Source organism: Danio rerio, chromosome 6 (assembly GCF_049306965.1).
Source record: "Danio rerio strain Tuebingen ecotype United States chromosome 6, GRCz12tu, whole genome shotgun sequence".
Taxonomy (NCBI): Eukaryota; Metazoa; Chordata; class Actinopteri; order Cypriniformes; family Danionidae; genus Danio; species Danio rerio.
Genome location: NC_133181.1, coordinates 30,151,821 through 30,171,955, shown reverse-complemented (window position 1 = coordinate 30,171,955; position 20,135 = coordinate 30,151,821). Strand labels below are relative to the sequence as shown.

Below are 20,135 nucleotides of genomic sequence, written 5' to 3'. Positions count from 1 at the left end.
AAGACAATACTCAAGAGTCTACGATGTAAACAGTGATTTTTGATGATCTTAAAGGACCACAGACACAAACTGTGGAGGAAACATTTATAGGCTGGTGACACAATGATGCTAATGGATCTATGTGCTGTAACATGTAACTGTTAATCATATATGTAACATTCAAAAAGCAACTCATATAAACAACGGAATCGTATTATTGTCTTATTCAGATTAAGGTGAATCATTAGATCACTGATGTCCATGTGAAAGCAGTCACAAGCTCCAAACACAGAAAAAAATGCGTTCCCTGATTTTGATGCCAGCCTATCCACAGGTTAGTATAGGCTAATGTAATATTAACAGCATAATGCAAATCTTGCATTCATGCTAGCAAACAAATGATCAAAATAAATATGTTAATGCAATTCAAATATCTAAAATATGAATTAAAGATTACTTTAAACTTATTATAAATATTTATTAATTTTGTTTAATTATAATGATTAAAATATATATTTTTGTAAAATAATTTTGTAGCTAAAAGTACCGTTTTGGCACTGGTACAGTTTTAAAAGTATTAATTTAGCACAGGTCTCAAAATAACACCAAACGTTGCCCAACCGGTAATAGTTTGATTAAGTGTGTGTTTAGATGTCTGTACTGTACTTTAATAATGCAACTAAAATCGGCATACTCCACATGTCTTCATTTGATTTCTGTTTAGTTCGATTATGACGTTAGTCGTATTAAAGGTAATCTAAAAAAATTATAAATAAATAAATCGCTGATTATATGGTAGACTCTTAATCAGAGTATTGTCTTAATTGTAATAAAATTGGATTATTAGATAAAATAACTAATTTCTTTCAACAAAAAAAAAAAATTATAATCTCTAATTATAATCTTTCACAGGAGACAGAAAATCTAACAAAACAACATGACTAAAAATAGTAAATAATCAGATCAACGCAAACCTAATGCTTTCAAAAAATGTCCTTTAAAATCAAACACATTTAATTTTCTCTAAAATAATCTTGACATTTCAACAGGCAAGTTCCAGCAAAGGATGTTTAACACTTCTCTTTCATGCAAATAAACACCTGAGGCACAAGTGCTCACTGCCAATTTGGTAGATAATGCAAAGATTTAATCTACAATAAGCAGCTATACTATACGCTCTCTAGACTAAACATTCGGACATCAATAACTGATTACAGACACCTTACAAGTAAATCCATTAGTGTGAACAGTCTTAAAAACACACAGTTAAAACAAAGAAGCAGCTAGCTGTTATGGCTAATATCATGCATTCATTGCTAATTAAAAACAAGTCATATTAAAAGCATATTCATCATGAGGATTAGGTTCAAAAAGATTGGCATCAAATAATTTCTCACAGGCACCTTACAAGTTATTAACAGACAAACAAAGCAGCTGCTATTGTTAATATTACGCCTTCATGCCTGATAAGGGACAAGACAAATCAAGAAAACATTCAGGAGTGTCAGGTTTAATTCTCAGCAAATATTTCAAAAGATCTGAAGTAAACATCCCTGTGAATCAACAGACAGAATAAATGGCTTTTGTGGTGAAAAGCGCTAACCCTGACCTGCTGTGAGAGCGAACGGCAATACGGGTTTCATTTTCTCTGAAAACTGTTGCCTGGAGACATGCTGACTGACGCACTCTGAGGGTGTCTACAGCATGAGCCCATCCAAGCCTCAGTGAGTCAGCAAACTTATGTGGGCAACATTTTAGCATCGTTCACATCAATCCAGTGCTGTATCCAATTCAGGCTGGTCAACTTTATTAAGCGCTGAGAAATGATTCTAAACAGTCAGACATAAAACAAACAAGATAGACTAAAAGGATGCATATGGGATATCAAACTGCAGGCTGCCTGCTGGTTAGGCAACTATGAGTAAATGTGAGTAATCGCTGTGAGACATGCTCACAATAGCTGGTTTCATTATTCTGAGACAGGACGTTGGCAGGAGATCACTTCCTCTGTGCGCACAGATTGCCAAATTTATTCAATTCCTGAAAGGTATTTAGGCAAAAAATGCTAATGTCCCAATGGCCACTCCAAAAATACACAGAACAGCAAATTGATTAGTAGGAAATAGACAAGAGTCATTATGTACTGATTAAATACTTAGAAATATTAGCTTCCTCCTCTGGTACTTGGCATGTTCACAATGTTTTCAATTTATTTATTTTTTTAATCTTCTGCAAAGATAAATACCAATACACAACAAAGTAAAGTACTAAAACTGCATTCCTCTGCAATTTTGTCAAGTTTTAGACAACATAGATTAAGTTTACATGGACATCAGTAATCAAATGATTTGCCTAAGGTGTTTACATGAGTTGCTTTTTGAATGTTCCTTTCATGATCCCGTTTCACATGTTATAGCACATAGATTGACTAACATCATTGCGTCACCACAATGTCCACATATCCTCTGGAGTTTCATGAATTTTGGATGTTTTAAGTCAACTTTAACTGCAGCTTTGGCAGTTTCACTTTTATTAAGGAAAATTTCATGATTGCCCCAATGACAAACGAGATATTGGATGCGAGTAACTGCTGGAAGAGTATTGTTTTAATAGAATTGGATGCTGCAAGGCGTAATGGAAAACCCTCCGCATTTCGCAATGCAGGTGTCTGTGGTCCTTCACCGACTCGGTAGGTGCAGAGAATAGTGTCAAACAGCCGTGTGTGTCTAGACCATCCTGTCGCAAAAAACGGCAAAAATTCTACACGACGGTAATAGTTTGATTGCGGTGTTTACATGTCTGTACTGCACTAATGCAATAATGCGACTGAAATCAGCATACTCCACATGTCTTAATTCAATTTATGTTTAGTTAAGTTGTAGAGTACAGATGTCTTAATCGCATTGGAGTCCATGTAAACATACTCTATGTTGTCAAAACAATCCCTGTTCTCATGGATCCGCAAAAAGAACTAAAAGATAGAGGTGGAGCAATATTGAATTTGGAATACAGAGAGCAAAGTTTAACCATATTTAAATAACCAATTAATTAAGTGATAATCTTTCAAATAAATACTGAATAAAAACACAAAACATAAATATATGTGCTAAATTAAGGTAAATTAAAGACATGCATTTAAAAGGAATGTTCTTCTGTTGAAGAGGTCAGATGCAAAAACCCCAAAGTGCCATCTGAAATTTTCTTCTATAATGAGTATTTTTCTTAGCCTCTTATGCTTACATTCAGTTATTTCATGTTAAACACAATGAAAATAACATATTATTTGAGTAAAAAGTGAAATTACTGAATCAAGACAGAAACCTAAAAAGAAAAAAAAAATCAGATGGCACTAAGAGGTTTTTGCTTCTCAACATTTTGAACATCTACAGATTAAAAAGAATTGTAATTAAATAAAATGGGGTTAAACAAAAAAACTACATATAGAAACAAGTAAAATGAAACAATAGCATTATAATATATTAAATGATTAGGGATAGTTTCAGAAATCAACCGTAAGACCTTGTTAATCAGCAAAACCCATACACGAGTTGAAATCTACTAAAAACGCTGTATTATGCAAGCTACTGAATGAAATGTAATGAATTAATGTAGAGAATTAAGTAATTTGCTTACGATTCAGACACTACTACAAAATGGACAACAAATATAGTACACTATGTAGTGAGCATAGAGCCGTTTCACACATAGATCTACTGAAGACAAGAGTAACGCTGTAGATAATTTTTTTTGTCATAATGAGACATTTAAAATATATTAAAATGAAAAATAACACAAATGTAACAAAGTAATATTAAATAACTTGTAAAATTTAAAAAAGTTATACTTTTTGGCAAGCATTAAACATTCTTTTAAATCTATAAATAAAGAAATCCAATACCAAATACCAATTATTTGAATTGATAAATATACTGTATTGTTTGATGTGTGATATAATATATAATATATATAATATAATATTTTCCGCTAAATGCTTATTTTAATGTTATTAGTATCAGCCAATAAGACTAAATTACTGACTGATAAATCAGCATTATTAATTCCACATTTACATGTAGGGTTGTTAAAAGTACTGATTTTGTTACCAACTGATACTGAAATTCAAAAATTAAAAAGTGACAGCAGCATTTCACATGTATTTCCCTTGTGATATCACACACATCAGATGCACACCAGAAAAGAGGAAAGACATGATGTCAACAGCATGGGAGTTTACCTTGTAAAAAGAGAGAGAAAGAGAGAGAGAGAGAGAGAGAGAGAGAGAGAGAGAGAGAGAGAGAGAGAGAGAGAGATTTAATTTGTGAAGGACTTTGAAAAAAAGAACATCTATGTTTTCTTTCAGTCCCCTTGTTTTGTGCAGTTGATGTCATTCATTCACTCATTCATTCACTCATTCATTCATTCATTTTTATTTCGGCTTAGTCCCTTTATTAATCAGGGCTCACCACAGCGACATGAACTGCCAACTTATCCAGCATATGTTTTACGCAGGTGCTAACCACTGAGCCACCGTGCCTCATAAAATAAGTTCATTCATTCATTCATTTTCTTGTCGGCTTAGTCCCTTTATTAATCCGGGCTCGCCACAGTGGAAAGAATTGCCAACTTATCCAGCAAGTTTTTACGCAGCGGATGCCCTTTCAGCCACAACCCATCTCTGGGAAACATCCACACACACACATTCACACACACACTCATACACTATGGACAATTTAGCCTACCCAATTCACCTGTACCGCACGTCTTTGGACTGTGGGGGAAACCGGAGCACCCGGAGGAAATCCACGCGAAGGCAGGGAGAACATACACACAGAAATGACAACTGAGCCGAGGTTCGAACCAGCGACCCAGCGACTTTCTTGCTGTGAGGGGACAGCACTACCTATTGCGCCACTGCCTAGCCTATAAAGTAAGCTGTTCACTGTTTTTATTTTTATAAATTTTTCAGACTACATTTCTAAAAATTAGCTTATTTAATGGATTTCATATCAGCTATCATCAAAATGTAATGCATTACAAAAACAAACTTTCTAAGACTCTGATTTCAGTGCATCCTCAACTGCTTCCATACAAAACTTGTGATTTAAAATTGAATTAAAAGTAGTTTTTACAAGAGATGTTTAAATATAATCACTTTACACTCAAATTGCTTACAATTTGTGCAACTTTCTTTACACATATGTCAGGCAATTTTATTTGCTTCAAGAGTGAAATTAAAGAAAGATGATTCTTTTGTGGTTAGGATTAATAATTTAACAATTAATCCAAAAAAGTAAATTATGAGGGACGTTTAATAGATAATAAATTATGTGGAGATGTTATGGCAAGAAAGTTTTTTACAAATATATGTGGAAAAAATTAGGTTCTTAGCAAGGCAAGTTGATCTGTTTGGTGTTTATTCTTTAAAATGATTGGCAGGAACTTTGATTCAACCCCTTTTTGATTGTGCTACCTCATTTTGGTATAGTAGCTACTCACATGTATAAAGGAAAAATTGCAAAAGGCACAACATAAATTAGTACAAATTATTTAAAATATTTATCCTATAGCACATTTGCACAAAGAGTTTTTTGAAGAATTAGATATTTAACTGTTTTTAAAAGAGTACATTTTTTTAAACTGGGAATGATACGTAAAATGTTTAATAATGTGGTCCCTAGTTATTTAGTGGACTATTTCAAATGGCGAGGCAACAGCAATCATATAGTTTTACACTGTAAAACCAAACAGTCAACTTTATCAAATGAAATAAGTGTAGTTACCTCAAAATTTACTGAAAGTTAATTTTACTCATTTGAAAAGAGTTTTGAACTCAGTGTTGAAGGTAATGAGTTAAATAAATACCTAACTTCTTCAATCTAAATGGAGTAAGTTCACAGTACTCATATAGATTAGTTTTTTACCTCAAATGGTTTATTGCAATCGGTGTCCTTAAACGGTTTGAGTTGTCTTAACTTATTGGGTTTAACAGAACTCAGTTGGTTTGAGTTCTCTTCATTTATCGGGTTTTACTGCGCTCAGATTGCTCCGTTTACCCAAATGCATTAAGTTCACAGTACTCATTAAGATTACTTTTGAACTTAAATGGCTTGTTGCAGTCGTTTTCCTCAAATAATTTGAGTTATCTTAAGTTTTTGGGTTTTACAGTGTAGGGGTAAGGATTTTAATACTTATTTATTTAAATTTAGAAGTCTAGTGGGGGAAAATATGCCTTTATATGCAAGTGCAATCATGTGGAACAAATTACCAAAATCGAAATCAAGAAAATAAAATACTTGAGGTTCAAAAAAGCTATCAAAAGATGTTTGTTTGATGATAGTTAGTTTGTTTTATGCATTAACTGTATTTCGCAGAAGGGCGACGCAGTGGGGCTGTAGGTAATGCTGTCACCTAACAGCAAAGAAGGTCGCTGGTTCCAGCCTCGGCTGAGACAGTTGGTGTTTCTGTGTTTGCATGTTCTCTCTGCGTTTGCGTGTGTTTCCTCCGGGTGCTCCGGTTTCCTCCACAGTCCAAAGACATGCAGTACAGGTGAATAGGGTAGGCTAAATTGTCCGTAGTGTATGAGTGTGAATGAGTGTGTATGGATGTTTCCCAGAGATGGGTTGCAGATGGAAGGGCACCCGCTGCGTAAAAACATATGCTGGATAAGTTGGCGGTTCATTCCGCTGTGGCGACCCCAGATAAATGAAGGGACTAAGCAGAGAAGAAAATGAATGAATGAATGAATGAATGAATGTATTTTGCAGGGGTAGCACGGAGGCACAGTGGGTAGCACAATCGCCTCACAGCAAGAAGGTTGCTGGTTCAAGCCCCGAGCCCTGGGTCAGTTGGCATTTCTGTGTGGACCCCAGATTAATAAAGGTACTAAACCAAAAAGAAAATGAATGAATGAATGAATGTATTTTGCAGCCATACTTTGTTTTTTTATTAACAGCAAGGACCACAACGGAAACAAGCCTAGGGCTTTATTGTGTTTTTATTCTCAAAAGTTTTATTTCAAAATGTATGGTATACTTGTATTTTTGTACAGTTTGTCTAAAATCTGTCAAATAAAAATTCAATACATCAAAATATAAGAATTGAGGAGAACGGAGCTTTAGCTACATATTTAATCCTACTACACAAGCATTCAGTATGACTGAATCCTTGCGTTTCAGATCTTTCGACACAATGAGCAATAAAAGCTTCCAGACTCAACAACAAGCACCACTGGGATTCTTAACGCCACCAACACAACACAAAACTCCCACATGACACTCCTCCAGACGGCTGTATCAGAGCTCTGTAGGCTGGAACGAGGTGTCTAGTCTCTGGATTTTTTTTTTCTTCTGCCATTTCAGCTTCCGTCAGCCCAGTCCAAGCCATTAATAAATGATGGCCTCTGATCAGCCAGGATTCACGACTGCAATTATATTCAACGTGCAGCTAGTAAGGAAACAGAGCCTGCATGGAGCCAGTCAAACTAGCTGAATTTGCCCTGCTTAAACACATCTGAAACCAGGTAGGAGGACATTAAAAAAATGAGACATGAAAGGTTCCAGAAGTGTCGAGGTGTGTGCCGCAGTGTGATAACGCTCCACTATCTTCCTCATAAGTGTTCAGAGACCTACTTTCTCATGGACCCCAGCCAGGAACCAAAAGTCAGTCCAGCATCTCATGTGAGGTTTATTACTGGGGGTAGGTGGGAGTTTTTGGAAGGGTATTCAACACCTTGGATTCAGCTTCTCCCCACCACCCCCCCCACCCCCAAAGCCTTGCCAATCTGGAGCCATTTAAATTAGATATATTCTCATTTCCACACTTCTCATTATCTTCATTCACATGCAGTCCGTATACTTCTCCACTATCTCCGTTTCCATATTGCATCAATCCACTCTCCAACACGACTTCCCTTCAATTCTAATATATCTCAATCTGGTAGCTAAATAACCCACACCTGCTTAACAAAATGCTGTCCGTGCAAAACAGCCTTTCAAAATGCTGATAGGAAGTGTATATTTTGATTGCTGGTAATTATTACTATGCCTTTGCAATGTGTGGGGTGATTACAAACTATGCTGACAGTGGCATTCTCGAGCCTGAATATAGATGTAACACTCAAAGGAATGTATATGTTTGCACACATCTGGCAGACAGGTGTGATGTGCATTGAACAACATTTAACACGCAGCTTTTGTGTGCACTGGGATCAGACCCCAGGGAACTGGGCTACTGCACGGTGATATGCAAATATGTTCTAGTTTTGAATCTGAGGAGCCATATTTGATGCAAAAGCTGCAGTGAAGGTGAAGAATAACAGTAAATAGTGTTGTATCTAACTGTATAATGCTTTCAACGACCTTGACCTTTTTATTGATATTTTGACCTTCTCGATTTTGACTAACAATGTCACAATGAAAATGAAACACCATAAAAAATATATGTATAAAACTGACAGACATAAATTGATGAGATCAAAAATAAATAAATAAATAAATAAATAAATAAATATATATATATATATATATATATATATATATATATATATATATATATATATATATATATATATATATATATATATATCATAATTGTGGTAAACTATAGCACATTGTAGCACATTGCTTAAAGTTTTTCAGCCTTAAGAGTCGTTCACACCAAGCACAATAACTATGACTCATTAACATTCTGTATGTAAAACAACAGAATTTCAAACCAGAGCTACAACAGTAAAGATGATTAAAATTAATTAATGAATTTTTTAATTACACTTTAGAAAAACAGTCCTCAGAATCACTTTGATTGGTATTATCCCTTTGTACGAGTCATCAGAGGGGAAAAGACCCTCCCATTAGGGATGATCTCTCCCTCAATGGCAAAGGGTGTTAGTCTAGTTTTGAAACTGCCACTTCGATGATGTATAACAGGGATGTCTAAACTCGGTCCTGGAGGGCCGGAGTTTAGCTCCAACTTCTCAACACACCTGCTAGGAAATTTCTAGTATGGCTAGTAAATGCTTGACTAGCTGGTTCAATTGTATTTGATTAGGGTTGGAGCTAAACGCTCCAGGACACCGGCACTTCAGGACCGAGTTTGGACACCCCTGATTCATAAGCTTTGTAGCTCCGCCCCTTTTGAAAATCTAATTTGACTTTAAAGCAACAGTCACCAAAATGCCACAATTATGATTAAAGTCTAAATGTAGCAGTTTCAATAAATTTGAAAAAAAAATTGTGTGGTACTAGGGAAACAATATTACTGGAATCACTTTCAGAATGATTTTTTTCCCAGCTAATAAACAACAAAACACTTACAGCCAGTCAGAATCCATTAAAATATAAAGGGCTCATGCGATTCAAAGCTACAGATGACACTGTGAAGAAACTCGCAGCTTAATGTTAAACAATGTTTTTAAAGATTGTTTTAAAATAATGACTATCTTCTAGGGCTGCTCGATTATGGGAAAAATCATAAATTAATCATTAATCATTAATCATAAATTATTTTGGTCATAATTGTAATCCCGATTATTCAAAACGATTATCAGTTAAAGTCAAAATTTTTAGCACTCCTTTGAATTTTGTTTTATAAATATTTCCCAAATGATGTTTAAAAGTTTCAGGAATTTTTCACATTATTTCCTATAATATTTTTTCTTCTGGAGAAAGTCTTTTTTTGTTTTATTTTTGCTAGAATAAAACCAGGTGTAAATATTTTGAAATCTATTTTAAGGTCAATATTTTTATCCCCGTTAAGCAATATTTATTTTGAATTGTCTACAGAACAACCCACTGTTTTACATTGACTTGCCTAATTATCCTTATTAAGCCTTTGAATGTTTGTGCTGAATGCTTGTATCTTGAAGAATATCTAGTCAAATATTATGTGCTGCCATATAGCAAAGATAAAAGAAATCAGTTATTAGAAATTATTTACTAAATCTTTTATGTTTAGAAATGCGTTGAAAAAATCCTCTCTCCGTTAAACAGAAATTGGGAGGAAAAGGGTCACTAATAATTTAGGAGGTCTAATAATTCTGATATATACAGTTATTTTCCTCCCTGTAAATAAGAATAGGAAAATAAATGCAATTGAATAAAAATATGAAACAAACTGTTTTAAGCATCTTTACTGTAGCACTGTAGTTCTTGAAAACATTTTAAACATTTTACTGCTTTTGAAAAACATGAATGATTTGAACGTACATCAATAAATGATGCACATCCCATGCTGCAAAAGTTACATTACAGTACATGCTTTTAGTAATTTTCATGTGAAACTGAGCTTTGCAGAGCAACAAATGTGTACAACTGGAAAGGGGGCGGTATATGATGCAATAATCGTTTTATCTCAACTAATGTTTTTTCATAATTATTAGAAGCAAAAATCAAAAATCGAAACTGAATGTTCTATTAATTTCACAGCGCTACTATCTTCTAAACAAAGGAATGATAAAAATCAAATAAAATAACAGTTTATGAAAGCTATGCACGCCCGGCAAGCAAATAATAGTATAAAAGTTAAAGGACCACAGGTCTCCATGTCTAGTTTCAGCATCACTGTCTTTGTAGTGCCTCCTTTGAAAATACTTTAATTAAAATGTGTTCTGTTTTTATTCCTCTATACTGACTGCAATTGCTAAATTAATGTTTTCTATGGATAAATTACACAAGCTGGATTCACTGGTCAGGTGCTCTAGAAATGTAGCACACTGAAGACATCTGCTGATTATAAGGGTGGAAATTGGAGAAAAAAACTGCATAAACTAAAAAAAAAAACATTTACATTTAAGGCTGGTTTATACTTCTGCAGCAAGTGATCACTGTGACCCATGATGCATGCCTTGTGCGTTGCCGTGCATTTATACTTCTGCATGAGTTCCTCTGCAATAACACTTTCGAAATGCCAGCTGGCAGTGAGGTTTTTATGTCCCTCTGTGTCGTGTTTCTTTACTGGTGTTTTGTATTTTCTGAAAGCTTAATGTCTAAGTAGCTAAAACTCGCTCATCCAGAGGCAGGAACTGGACGTGCAATAACTTTAATCATAAAGTAAACACAAAACAATAGCTTCCATCTGAGCTCCTTCACAGGACTCGACACTTGTAAACACTCACTCCAACGGGTTCACGTAGCTTTCAGCACCGTCAGCACTCATCAACGCTACCAAGCCACCCAATCATAGAGCTTGCGCTACACATAGTTGCGACGTTTAGTTAAATTTTTTGAGTGACATGGCTAGGGCTATATGACTGCACGAAGACTGTTCTGGAGCACACGTGAGCGCTTGACGCAGAAGTATAAATCAGCCTTTAGTCATTTGGCAGACACTTTAGTCCAAATCGACTAAGAATTGAGGAGACATTCAGCAAATCAACATGAAGATCCAGTCCACACAGGAACTGCTAATTATAAAAAGGAACTGTGCTCAGAGAATTAAGTCTTAGAGTAAGGGAGGGTTTTTTCCTGTTTGTTTTTCTTTATTTTTTTTCTTTATTTTTTTTTTTTTGAAGAGTGTAGAGTGAAGAGTGTTTCTACAGGTGGTTTGTCAAGCCCACTCACTTGTTGGAAGCACATTTATTTTTTCTGGTGTAGACGCAAACATATCTATCATTATATTTACATTTTTAATTACCATTCTTGATGTGATTGGCTCTTTAGTATCAATATGTTACCTTAATCTATAAGATGTTATAAGTGCTTTCCATTACAATAATTCACATTTGATGATATAGACACTCAAAACTTGCAGTCTCCTACTTCCCCCAGTACAGTAAAATGGTACACTATATTTTAAGAAAATAAATCATTCTATTGAATGAGACATTAAACAAAGATTCAGACTCTTGGTGGTCATTAAAATTCTTACGACATTTCCCATAAAAAAAGGTGTGCAACCCCAATGTCCTGGCAAAACTCCTATCATGACCTCCTAATAAACCCCATCCATTGAATTGGCTATATCACTGTATCTCCTCTCCACCTATTGTTAGTGTGTGGTGAGAGCACACTGGCGCCATTGTCTGGTGGCTGCCGTCGCATTATCCATGTTGTGCTTCACACTGGTGGTGGGAAAGAGAGACCCTCTTAAATGACTGTAATGCACTTTGGATGTACATCAATTTTAATAGCGTTATAAAACACATTCACACTTTCATTCAGTTTCAATTATCATCATGCACTTCAGATTCTCATCAAACATTCTGTCCAATTAAATGCTTTCTAGAATCTGAAGCATCCCACACTTGGCTCATACAATTACTACAGTGCGTTTTTCATCTAGCACATTTAAGGTAGAGGACAGAAGATGTAAATGTGCTCGAATGAATGAAATCTGGCTTTGCCACAGTGTCGCCCAAATCTCTGCACCAGGCACAAAACGCTCAGCCTGGATCGTATGCATGAGTTGCAGACCACAAAATAGATCTCATTCATCTTAGTCCAACATAGAATGCATGGGTTTTAAACCATACTGGATGAGTTAAATGTTGCAAACACTATGATATTTTCTGCATTATGAACAGCACTGTTTAGTGTAAGAGAATAGGGCTGCAGAACAAATCTAAATGAAATTGCAATCATGGTTAATCAAAAGATGTGAACACATCTTGTTAAAAAAACATGGTTCTGTGATCAGTATAACATTTTCCAAACCCCCATAAAAAAAGAAACCCAGGAAATCCTCATTGCATTGCTGAATAAACAGAAGATTACACTGCTTTCACTGATGCAACGTGACTAATAAACACACAACTACAGAATCATCGAACATATTTAAAAACTTTTGTAAATCAGATTTTTTCAAGTGCTTTCATATGTATTAGCAACATAAAGCTATAACTTAATGAGAAGTTCACAAACAGCTGTCAGTGTCAGTATGATTTTCTTTGATTTATTATTGCCTGATAAAATCCCCTGTGATGATACATCTCTACATAGCTTGTTAGAAAAAAATACAGCTGTTTGGTAAATGCTGCTCCATCTGAAAGAAGGCACCATCGATTAAGTGTGCAGCACTAATATATTACACACTTTTTAAAGTAAACTTAATTAGAATTACTGAAAATTGAGTTTCCTAGTAGTACCAGTTATTTTTTTATGTGATTGACACAAGGGGCAAATACAGCTTTGCCAGGCTGTGACATAAACAAAACCTAATTGGCAATTTAAAAAATTATGGACGAGTCAATCAAAACTCTCCTGCCCAATCTGTTCCTGTAGAAAACATGTGAATGCATTGAGTTGCCAACAGTGGTGTAGCGTATGGGAACACATTGCCCTAAAAAACCTTCATTGTTCTCTTAAGGCTGATTTTAAATGATTACCTTGACCCACGGTGCATGCTTTGTGCATAGTTGAGCGTTTATATGTCTGCGTACTCTTTGTGTTACACTGCAATAACACTTTAAAAACGCTAGCTGAAAGTGTGGTTTTTATGTTCCTTTGTGCCGAGTTTCTTCACAGATGTTTTGTTTTTTCTGAACGTTACCTTAATGTACATGTAAAACTTGTCCATTCAGAGGACATGCAACAACTTTAATCATATGCAAAACAAGTTTCCAACTGGAGATCCTTCATGAGACTTGACATGTTTAAACACTCGCTCCGTCAGGCTTGCGGCTCTCAGCACTGCCCACACTCATAACCACTACCATACCGACAAATCACAGAGTTTGTGCTACGCGTTGTTGCAAGGTGTGCCTCAGCATTGGCATCAGCCATAGCGAGGGCTTTGCAACCTCATGAAGGTGGCACCAGACCATACGCGTGCGTTTGATGCAGATGTAAATTAGCCTTAAGATATAATGAACATTAGATAAAATAAACAGCCATACACAAAATATTTTACACTTAAAGTGGACCTATTATGCAAAAATCACTTTTATATATCGATTAAACACATTGTGTCAAAAGTGTATGAATATAACCAGCCTTTAAATGTTTATTTGTTGTTGTTGTTTGTTTGTTTTTTACAATCACACTTTATTAAACAGTACTCAGAAATATTTGATTGACATTCTCCTTTTGTATTTGTCATGAGAGCAGGAAAGCCTTGCCCATTAGTGACAATCCCGTCCTCACTGGAAAAGGGCGTTAGTCTTGTTCAACATCAAGCACCACCCAATCATTTTTTTTTTATATATATTATTTATGATATTTTATATTTATGTTATGATAAGCACATTGAAAAGTGGCACTGAATCTGCCACTATGCTGGCACAGGCGTTTATAGCTCTGTCCCTTTTTGAAAACCTTAAGTTATATATAATTTTTATAATTTGAATTTAAAACAGTCACAAAAAAAAAAAAAAAAAAAACACACACGCACACACAATTTGGAAAAATGCCTGAAAAGGGGCAGTTTCATAGAGTTATAAAACATTATTTGTGTGGTGTTCTGAGTAGAAACTTCACATACACACTGTGGGGAAATCAGAGACTTATTTTACATGTTGTAAAAAGTGGCATAATAGGTTCCCCATTACACAATTCATGCATTAACAAAACCAAAATTGTTCAAATGTTTAAAAAAAAAAGTCTCTGGGTGGAATTTAAATAATGTGACTATGTCACAAGTAATGGTGATTGTCCTCTCTCTCTCTCTCTCTCTCTCTCTCTCTCTCTCTCTCTCTCTCTCTCTCTCTCTCTCTCTCTCTCTTTAATAGAGGTACAATGTTGTGTAGGATAAGAGTCAAATATTCACAATTCAAAAAAGGCATTATTCTCATTTGTATGGTTCAAAACTAAAAATTTGTTTATTTTAAAGTTTTTTTAGCTGTCATGGACAAAATCCTCCACTGTGTCTGTATATTTCAATATTCAGTTTGTCTAGATATAGCCTACAGTATGATGTATAATAGTAGGTTAACAGATGCACACAATTTTATTTTAACCTTGATGAACCCAGCAGGGCCCATGCATTTTGTGCTACGCAGCTATAAATAAAACACACTTTAGTGGGATTTTAACTTGTTTTAACTAGGCTGATAAACTATAATCCTTAATGTTCGGTTTCAATTATGCAGTAAATTATGCAGTAACATTCTACTTAAGTATTTTCTTATCTTAGTTCAAAAGTGTGCTGATGTACACAGAAAGAGCAAAAAGAGCCATAAAAAAAGAGTTGAAGAGAAAAATCAATAGCATGTTCAAATTGCTCTGCAAATGGTTGCATTAAGTGTCTCTAAAGGAAATAAGAAGCAGGGAGAAAGAACATGTGGAATGAAACACTCCAGCCCCACCTCAACATCAACAACACACGTCTTGACAGTGTGTTCACAAAGCATGTAACCAGAGAACTACAATAATTTGAGCTGTGCCTGAACCACTAACAAAGATTTAAGCAAAATAATAATAATTTATTAACCCAAGAGCAACAAAGCTGATTTTGTCTGATACAGCAAATGGTACACTGTAGTTTACTGTTCTTATCAGTGATACTGGATAATACACACTTCAGTGTCTGTGCTGGTCAATACGAATCCTCTCAGCTTATCTCTCCCTTAAGTCACAGGCAGCACATTAAAGCCTTTTTGCAGTAATTGCAGCTGTCTTGCAGGCTTTCAATAACTGGCTGGCTGTGACAATAAGCCAGCATATCACCTGTTTTAAAATCGACAGTTTTAAAGCATGTCATGATTAACAGACAAAGGGTTTTACAGTACATCGAGGACAGAGAATTCAAACTCTGATAGATCTGCAGCAAATGAATAAATAAGCTGAATTTGAACATATAAATTAATAAATAAAAAAAATATATATATATCTTTAACTAAACTAATACATTTATTTAAGAAGGACATTCAATTGTTCAAATGTGATTGTAAAGACATTTTCTAATTTATTCAATTTCCATTACATTTTTTTTACATTTCTATACAATAAATGCTAAAACAAATATCTCATATTTTGTGAAAATATTAAGTAGCTAGAACAGGACCAATAAATGATATTATATAGAATTGCAATAAAATTGATGTCAATAACAATGATAAGTATTGCACTTTTTTAGTCTATATTGATCTAAGAGCCAATTGAGTCAAAATCAATTGTTTCTTCGATGCACCGCGATGCAGGTGCGAACAGTTCAGTATTGGTTCAGTAACAATCATAACCAGTTATTATGCACTGTACTTAGGTCATTTATCACATATGTGTTATGGCGGTAGCTAACGATGAAGAGGGAGGAGATCGAGAGTAATTAACATGCTAAAACTACTTAAAAAGCACATAACTGTGCGCAATTCACTGCTTGTGAGTTTGCTGGACATTCTTTCAATTACAGGGAAGTACATCAGAACCCAGTATGGGAAAAATGAAATATGTAAACGCTCCCTCTCTATCTCTGCGGCACTTTTGACCTGCTGGCATGTTTGTGAGGTAACGTTTTATCTCTTCTCTCGGCTGTTACAACAATAACAATTATTGTGGATCCAGACCAAGTATATTTGCAGAGCGAGTTTTTTTCCACCGTGACACTGTCTATAATGGATCAGCAGATCGCCGCGACCGTTTAACATCAGTGTCCATGTCACTGTTTGCTGAACAGTGCTAAAGCCATGATGACTGTTGGAGCCAATCTCAGCTTTTTCTGTTGAGCGCGTGATCAATCATAGGCGTTTAAGAACTCGCTCAACATTGCTCAAAAAGCGAGCGGGATAATATTTACATTTGTTTATTTGCTATTATGGCTCATGTTGTTTTGTGCATGTACTTGAGCTTTGTTTGAGACATACAAAAAGAGTGTTTTCTTTGAGCAGGTAAAATTTAAGGTACAGTACATATATCCATATATCCATATCCATATATCCAAGTACATATATATGTGCTTGTGTTAAAGGACAAAATTGTATTTCAAATAATATCTAAATAAAAATATATTTATACATTTTAATTCTCGAATTATTGTGTTGCTTAGTAAAATATCAAATTGTTAATGAAAAGCAGCGTCAATGCAACATGATGCACCGAGATATTGAATTGAATCGAATTGATGGCATGATAATCGTAACTGAACCTAACCGTGAGACCAGTGTAGGTTCACACCACTAACAGTTACACGTTAGAAATGTGCAACAATGGGAACCTAAAAGTGTGTTGATATTAGAGATGTATCGAATTTTCAGCCACAGAATATTAATGGGTCGAAAATATGTTATGCCATTTAATGTACCCTCTAATAATCTAGCCCTTTTGTGGCTTCAGTCATTGTTGTGGTACTCTTTTAAACCTGGAAGCATTAACAACTTATATCGAAATATATATGGTTATCGTTCAATATGGAAAATAATTATTAAGATTGCATTTTTTTCCCATATCGCCCAGCCATATAGCCAGCTAAAGATTTTCATAAAAATAATAATCATAAGACATTTATAATCATAAGATTGACATATTTTTTTAAAGTTCTACAGATAAATTTGACAAATATGCATGAAGCCGTTTTGAAGTTTTTTGTTTTATCTATTGAAATTCCATCAGCGACTCAATTAATAAACACGATCTATTAATTAAGATCTTCGTTAATGAAGGTTCATTTTGACAAAAACTGTCCAGGTAATTTTCTGTCAGGATATTATCTGTTTTTCAACAGATTTCCTTTCTTGCTTTTTACTGTAACTTTTAAATAGTTAATGAAGGATCATGTGACACTCTGGAGAAGGCATGGGCTGGTATAAATTTTTGACGGTATGATAACCTTGGATAAAAATACCACAAATTCACAGCACTACAGTATTGTGATTACTGCTGTAAAATAAGTTATTTTTAATGTCTAGGTAAAACAAAACAAAATTGAATTTATTTTAAGAAACATTTTTAATACTTTGGAATGTCAAAATAAAATAAAACATTGACTCATGCTGTCTTCATTAGTTTCAAAAACACAGATTTCTTTACAACACATAAAAAAAATACATTTAAAAAACCTTACATATACCTTGGGAGCGGTATAACAGTACATTTTAGCGATATTAAAACCCTGACTTCTGCAAACCACAGTAAACCTAAAAACCGGTTATCATCCCATGCCTTCTCTGGAGTAATGCCTGCCCAAAATCCAGTTGTTATACTACAGTATTTTTAAGGTATTTGAACTGGAATTCTTTTAATTTGCAGTAATATCTCACAACATTGCTTGTGTCGTTTTTGATCAAACAAATTCCTTTGTGAGACGAACATAAAAAGTGGTTTTAAATGACAGTACGTATGCATATCAGTAAAGTAGCATACTGTAGATATGTGGTGTCTTACTTTTTTTCCAATTGTGCCAAACTAACATGTAAAATTCTTTACAGGGAGCAAATCTCAGCTGCAGAAGTCAAACAGGTTAAAAGTTTATGGAAGTAACATTTTGAACAGATCCACAAGCTGATACACATTCTGCATAGATCAACAACAACCAGAGAAACCCACACAAAAAAAAAAAAAAAAACAGTGAAGACTGAAGAGGGTCTTTTTTGCTACTTCACAACATGTCTAAAAGCCTTCAGATGGAGACAACAAAATAAAGCCAGGATCAGAATCCCTGGAGAGAAGCAGTGCCTCCGTACCATGGCAGCATCCATTGTTTACTCACACAGTGTGAATCATACTCTCTGCAGCGCAATCCCAGACTTAAGTCCCACAGATCTGAGGACAGCTAAGACATTCTGAAGGCTTAATTCATTTGGTAGGAGGTATTGAATGACGACATGGGGCAGAAAGCCAAGGGAAAATGAGAGCTGAGTTGCCCTGCTAAACATTAACTTACCTACTCGCATTTGCTTGGAACCATTCGCCCCTATCAGAGGGTAACTGACCTAGTCATCGCTGTCATCATAGAGCAACAATACCAGCAAGAGTCTGCAGGCTGCAGCTACATAAGTTCTCTCAATGGCACACACTGGGTGTGTCTCAACATCCAGATTATTTATTTATTTATTCATTCTGTTTTGCAAGTACACCCGCTAAATTTTGCACAACACTGGAGTCTGCAAATGCACCCAGATGGGCTTTTATGAAACTTTTATACCATTTAGATTGTGCATTTTTTAAAATGACCAAGGACTTTAAATATTTGACTGCAGTGCATAGTCCATCACATGATTAAATTCATAAAATTCAATTATCTACAATTAATACTTTATATTTTTACATTTTAACATAACAATAAGGCAATATAATGAAATCAAAATGAGCTTATAGCCTAAAGACTTTAAACTGGAGCCAATACTTGATAAATCTTATAAAAGTGACCCATTTATCAATCCAGCAATAAACAGCAGAAATAAATACGAAAGAGCACAATAATCCTGGTGAGAGTGATTACTTATTTTTTTTTTTTTAATTCCTTAATTAAATTGATCATGTAAATCCAAATATCACAAAATAAGATCAAAACAGCACGCCACAGTAGATTCAGTGGTCTTTAAATAAGATGTTTGATAAAATGTCATCATTATGTTCACGTTCAAGTCAAGCAGGTGTATACAGACCCTTGCATATAATCAGCGATAAAGCTTATCATCAAAACTTCCTTAGGAAATTCCAATATGACACTCACCGCTTTGCTCTCCAAGAAAGACGAGTTTGAATTTCCTTAAAGGGTTTCCAAAGTCATTTCCCACAGACATGTTGGAGGGCTTGTTTTGATTAAGCAGCGTGTTCCCACCGGTGTAGATGTGTGGATGGGGCAGCGCGATGGAAAAAGCGGCGCTCCTTTGCGTTTGGAGACGGGAATGCTGCACTGGATCGGCTGTCAGACTGAAGGGCTGTTTGCGCATGCGCGGCCTCACCTCGCTCTCTCACTCTCATGCACACACACGACGTAGTGCTGTATCAACCCACAGAGCCTGACGTCATGCTGTATCAGCCCACAGAACATGATGTCATATTATTGCCCACATTAAGCTACGGAAGGTTTGAGCTTTTTATAACATACTGTTTTCTATTATACATTTATTTATGGCTTTTAAAATTGATTGAATGGTGCTTGGGGTTGAATAGTGCATGGTTAAAACCTAGAGTACTGTACTATAAAGTCTGCATCCCAGTCAGGGGTAGTTTACTTTTCAATTTATAATAAAATAACTAAACAAGTAGGCGACACAGTGGCGCAGTGGGTAGCACTGTTGCCTCACAGCAAGCAGGTCACTGGTTTGAGCTATGGTTTCCCCCACAGTC

At 35.2% G+C, this 20,135-nt stretch overlaps 2 protein-coding genes across 3 annotated transcripts in view; both read right to left on the bottom strand.

Annotated features, from left to right (window-relative positions):
• The window catches only part of LOC141386287 (uncharacterized), an 816,166-nt gene extending 806,295 nt beyond the window's left edge, over positions 1–9,871 (bottom strand). Inside the window, exon 1 of the mRNA XM_073954141.1 lies at positions 9,765–9,871. The gene's annotated coding sequence lies outside the window, so the exon portion shown is untranslated. The remainder of the gene's footprint in view (positions 1–9,764) is intronic.
• The window catches only part of rab6ba (RAB6B, member RAS oncogene family a), a 213,720-nt gene extending 194,023 nt beyond the window's left edge, over positions 1–19,697 (bottom strand). Inside the window, exon 1 of one of the 2 annotated variants that reach the window (XM_005165932.6) lies at positions 19,516–19,697. In XM_005165932.6, coding sequence (XP_005165989.2) covers positions 19,516–19,585 — 70 coding nt within the window. In that variant the 5' untranslated portion in view covers positions 19,586–19,697. 2 annotated transcript variants of the gene reach the window in all.
• Between the last annotated feature and the right edge of the window lie 438 nt (positions 19,698–20,135).